This window comes from Colobus angolensis, unplaced genomic scaffold, assembly GCF_000951035.1.
Source record: "Colobus angolensis palliatus isolate OR3802 unplaced genomic scaffold, Cang.pa_1.0 Scaffold47, whole genome shotgun sequence".
Classification (NCBI taxonomy): domain Eukaryota; kingdom Metazoa; phylum Chordata; class Mammalia; order Primates; family Cercopithecidae; genus Colobus; species Colobus angolensis.
Genome location: NW_012118154.1, coordinates 2938595 through 2944101, shown reverse-complemented (window position 1 = coordinate 2944101; position 5507 = coordinate 2938595). Strand labels below are relative to the sequence as shown.

Sequence of the window (5507 nt, the reverse complement as noted above, 5' to 3'; positions counted from 1 at the left end):
AGGTGGAGGTGAGCGAAGACGAGCCGGCCAGCAAGGCTCAGCGCAGAAAGGAGAAGAGGCAGAGGGTGAAGGGGAACCTCACGCCGCTGACCGGGAGGAACTACCGGCAGCTGCTGGAGCGCCTGCAGGCACGGCAGAGCCGGCTGGACGAGCTGCGCGACCAGGATGAGGGGAAGGCGCAAGAGCTGGAGGCCAAGATGAAGTGGACCAACCTCCTATACAAGGCGGAGGGCGTGAAGATCCGCGATGACGAACGCCTGCTGCAGGAGGCCCTGAAGCGGAAGGAGAAGCGCAGGGCGCAGCGGCAGCGCCGATGGGAGAAGCGCACGGCCGGCGTGGTGGAGAAGATGCAGCAGCGCCAGGACCGGCGTCGGCAGAACCTGCGCAGGAAGAAGGCGGCCCGCGCCGAGCGCCGCCTGCTCAGGGCCCGCAAGAAGGGCCGCATCCTGCCGCAGGACCTGGAGCGCGCAGGCCTGGTCTGAGTCTGTCCCACCTGGGGCTGCCGTCTCTGTCCTGGGAGGCTCCAGGGAACCCTCTGAGTCCTTGATGCTGGCTCTGTCCCAGAATCTCCACAGACCGCGGCCTCTGCGTGTGAGGGGGACACTGTCGTGCTCTGCTGAGTTGTGAGGGCTCAGATCACGTGTGTGAAAGAGAATGTTTCTGCGTCATCCTTGAAAACAGGGTCTGGGGCCTTCAGACCCAGGCAAAGGGCGAGCCACACTGGGGCCCAGTCTTCTTTCCTGGGCCCAAAAGCTTCCCCGAGGTTGGCAGGGTCAGGGAGGAGGAACGGTGGGGGTGGGCAGTCACTGCCCCTTCCCCCCTGCCTGTGTTCTCAGGGGCCACAGGACAGAAGAGGGTGGCCTCTGCTGCCCAGCCACGTTAGTCCGCAGCTGACTGGAACAGAGGACAGCCCTGAGGTGTGGCGTGTGGGCACCTGGCTCTTGGGAGTGATGGGAGCACGTCCAGGCGTGGTGCCTCCTGGGGCAGAACGCCACGTCTCCTCCCCCTTCTCTTGGCTTCTGCGTGTTGGGGTCTCATTCCTTTCTGTTCGTCAGTGCCTCTGGGCGGCATTTCACCGCCGAATTCAGAGGGAGGGAGGGAGCAGTACCTTCCCAGAGTCCACGCGTGTGAGTTGGGTCAAGTGCCTTGGCCCAAGGGAAAGACAAAGAGTAAAAGCTGGAGAGAGTGAAGTGAATGGAAGATACAAAATGTAATGGAAGAATTAAATCCAAAGCTCCAGGCAATCAAAATGAATGCAGGTTGAATAAACTCAGGTGAATTTTAGTGACACGTGGATGATAACACTGTAAATAAAATTCTTTTGATGAAAAAAAAACAGATATAAGTAAAGACTATTATAATAGGAAATTATAATGTGAACATTATAATTATACTATACTATACTTTGATCTTAAATCACATGGACAAACTCCAGCTTCAAAACCTTTTTTTATTTTGAAATCATTCTAGATTCACAGGAAATTGCAAAGATAGGACTAAGAGGTCCCATGTACATCTTTTGTTGTTTTTTTTTGTAGAGATGGGGTCCCACTATGTTGCCCAGGCTGGTTTTGAACTCCTGGCCTTAAGTGATCCTCCTGCCTTAGCCTCCTCAGTAACTGAGATTACAGAAGTGAGCCACTGTGCCTGGCCAGTTTTTAACAAAAAAGTTTAAAAAGAAAAAAATTAACAAGACAATCAAAACCACACAATTATATGCAAATTAAACAACTAGCTCCTGAATGACTTTTAGGCACACAACAAAATTAAGGCAGAAATCACAAAATTGTTCAGAATTAATGAAAGCAGAGACACAACATACCAAAATCTCTGGGATACAGCAAAAGCAGCATTAAGGCCGGGCGCGGTGGCTCATGCCTGTAATCCTAGCACTTTGGGAGGCCAAGGCGGGTAGATCATTTGAGGTCCAGAGTTCGAGACCAGCTTGGCCAATACCCCATCGCTACTAAAAATACAAAAATTAGCCAGGCATGGTGGTGCGCATCTGTAATTCCAGGTACTTGGGAGGCTAAGGTAGGAGAATTGCTTGAACCTGGGAGTCGGAGGTTGCAGTGAGCTGAGATCATGCCACTGCACTCCATTGTAGGTGGCAGCGTGAAACTCCGTCTTGAAAGAAATAAAGAAAAAGAAAGAAAGGAAGAAAGGAAGGAAGGAAGGAGAGAGAAAGAGAGAGAGAGAGAAAGAGAAAGAAAGAAAGGAAGGAAGGAAGGAAGGAAGAAATAACCAAAGCAGTATTAAGAGGAAGGTTTATAGCACTAAACACGTCAAGAAGTTAGGAAGATCTGAAATGAACACTCTATCATTATACCTAGAGGAACTAGAAAAACGAAAACAAACTAAGGCCAAAGCCAGCAGAAGAAAAGGAATAACCAAAATCAGAGCAAAACTGAATGAAATGGAAATGCATAAAATCCATACAAAAGATCAATGAAACCAAAAGTTGGTTCTTTGAAAGGGTAAACAAGATTAATAAACTGCTGGCTAGATTAACAAAGAAAAAAAAAGAGAGAAGATTCAAATAAGCACAACAGAAATTACAAAGATGACATTACAACTGACCCCACAGAAATACAAAAGATCTCCAGAGACTGTTATGAACACCTCTATACACACAAACTAGAAAATCTAGAAGAAATGGATAAATTCTTGCAAACACACAACCTTCCGAGATCAAACCAGGGAGAAATTAAAACCCTGAACAGACCAATAATGAGTTCTGAAATGGAATCAGTAATAAAAAAAACCTACCAACCAAAAAAGCCCCAGACCAGATGGATTCACAGCCAAATTCTATCAGATGTACAAAGAAGAGCTCGTACCAATTCTACTGAAAATGTTCCCTAAAATCACAGAGAAGGGACTCCTCTCTGACTTATTCTACAAAGCCAGCATCATCCTGATCCCCAAATCTGGCAGAGACAGAAAAAAAGAAAACTTTAGGTCAATATTCCTGATGAGCACAGACACAAAAATCCTCAACAAAATACCAGCAAATTGAATCTAACAGCGCATCTAAAAGTTAATTCACCATGATCAGGTAGGCTTTATTCCTGGGATGCAAGGTTGGTTCAATATGCACAAATCAATAAATGTGATTCACCACACAGACAAAATTAAAAACAAAAATCATATGGTCATCTCAATAGATGCAGAAAAAGCTTTCGATAAAATCTAACATTCCTGCCTGAAAAAAACCCTCAGCAAACTAGGCATTGAAGGAATATACCTCAAAATAATATGAGCCATCAATAACAAACCCACAACCAACATCATACTGAATGGGCAAAAGCTGGAAGAAACTTCTCTTGAGAATTGGAGCAAGGCAAGGATGCCCACTCTCACAACTCCTATTCAACATAATGTATTAGAAGTCCTGGCCACAGCAATCAGGCAAGAGAAAGAAATAAAAGGCATCCAAATAGGAAAAGAAGAAGTCAAACTATGTCTCTTCACTGACTATATTATTTTATACTAAGAAAGCCCTAAAGAATCTGCCAAAAGGCTACTAGATCTGATAAATGATTTTAGCAAGGTCTCAGGATACAAAATCAATGTACAAAAATCAGTTGCATTTCTATACACCAATAACATCTAGAATCTAGATGAAAGTCAAGTCAAGAGCACAATCCCATTTCCAGTAGCCACAAAGAAAATGAAATACATAGAAATACAGCTAACCAAGATAGGGAAAGATTTCTACAGGAGGGCTGCAAAACACTCCTGAAATAAATTATAGATGACACAAATAAATGGAAAAACATGCTCATGGTTTGGAAGAATCAGTATCATTAAAATGGCTATAGTGCCCAAAGCAATGTACAGATTCAGTGCTATTCCTATCAAACTACCAATGTCATTCTTCATGGAATTAGAAAAAAAATTCTAAAATTCATATGGAACAACAACAACAAAAAAGCTCAAATAGCCAAAGCAATCCTGAGCAAAAAGAACAAAGCCAGAGGCATCACACCAGCTTACTTCAAACTATACTATAAGGCTACAGTAACCAAAACAACATGGTAGTGGTTAGTGGTACAAAAACAGAGACATAGACCAATGGAACAGAATAGAGAACTCAGAAATAAGGCTGTACATACAACTGTCTGATCTTTGACACGGCCAAAAAAAAAAAAAAAGAACAAGCAATGGGGCAAGGACTTCCTATTCAATAAATGGTGCTGGGATAACTGGCTATTCATATACAGAATATTGAAACTGGACTCTTACCTATCACCATAAACAAAAATTAACTCAAGATGGATTAAAGACTTAAATGTAAGACCTTAAACTGTAAAAACCCTAGAAGAAAACCTATGAAATAATCTTCTCGACATTGGCCTTGGCAAATAATTTATAGCTACATCCTCAAAAATAATTGCAAGAAAAATAAAAATTGACCAGTGGGACCTAATTAAAAAGCTTTTGCACAGCAAGAGAAGCCATCAACAGATTCAACAGAAAACCTACAGAATGGGAGAAAATATTTGCAAACTATGCATCCAAAAAAGGCCTAATGGCAGAATTTATAAGGAACTTAAACAAATCAACAAGCAAAAACCAAATAACCCCATTAAAAAGTGGGCAAAGGTCATGAACAGACACTTCTCAAAAGACAACATAAAAGCAGCCAACAAACATATGAAAAAAATGCTCACAATCACTAATCATTAGGGAAATGCAAATCAAAACCACAATGAGATACCATCTCACAGCAGTCAGAATGGGCTTTGTTAAAAAGTAAAAAAAGTAACAGATGTTGGTGGGGCTGCAGTGAAAACGGAATGCTTGCACACTGTTGGTGGGAATGTGAATCAGTTCAGTGGAGGGCAGTTTGGAGATTTCTCAAAAAGCTAAGAGTTAAGCAACCATTTCACCCAGCCATTCTATTACTGGTTATATACCCAAAGGATAATAAATCATTCCAGCAATAAAACATGCATCCATACATTCATTGCAGCACCATTCATAACAGCAAAGACGTGGAATCAACCTAGGTACCCATCAACGGTGGACTGGATAAGGAAAACATGGTACCTCTATACCATGGGATACTATGCAGCCATCGAAAGAACAAAGTCATGTCCTTTGCTGCAACATGGATACAGGGTGGAGAACATTATCCAAAGCAAACTCATGCATAAACAGAAAGCCAAATACTACATATTCTCACTTATAAGTGGGAGCTAAACATTGGGTGCCCATGGACATAAAACCAGGAACAATAGACACTGGGGAATACAAGAGTAGGGAGGGAGGGCACGGGGCAGGGGTTAAAAAACTACCTATTTGGTACTATGCTCATTACCTGGGTGATGGGTTCAGTTATACTCCAAACCTCAGCATCATGTAATCTACCTTTGTAAGAAACCTGAATATATAGGTGGGGCGCGGTGGCTCACGCCTGTAATCCTAACACTTTGGGAGGCCGAGGCAGGTGGATCACCTGAGGTCAGGAGTTTGAGACCAGCCTGGCCAACATGGTGAAA

General features: G+C 43.4%; 1 protein-coding gene across 1 annotated transcript in view; it reads left to right on the top strand.

The window, feature by feature from the left end:
- The window catches only part of LOC105523682 (surfeit locus protein 6-like), a 7823-nt gene extending 6660 nt beyond the window's left edge, over positions 1 to 1163 (top strand). The window contains exon 2 of the mRNA XM_011958630.1: positions 3 to 1163. Coding sequence (XP_011814020.1) covers positions 3 to 482 — 480 coding nt within the window. The 3' untranslated portion in view covers positions 483 to 1163. The remainder of the gene's footprint in view (positions 1 to 2) is intronic.
- The last annotated feature ends 4344 nt before the right edge of the window (positions 1164 to 5507 follow it).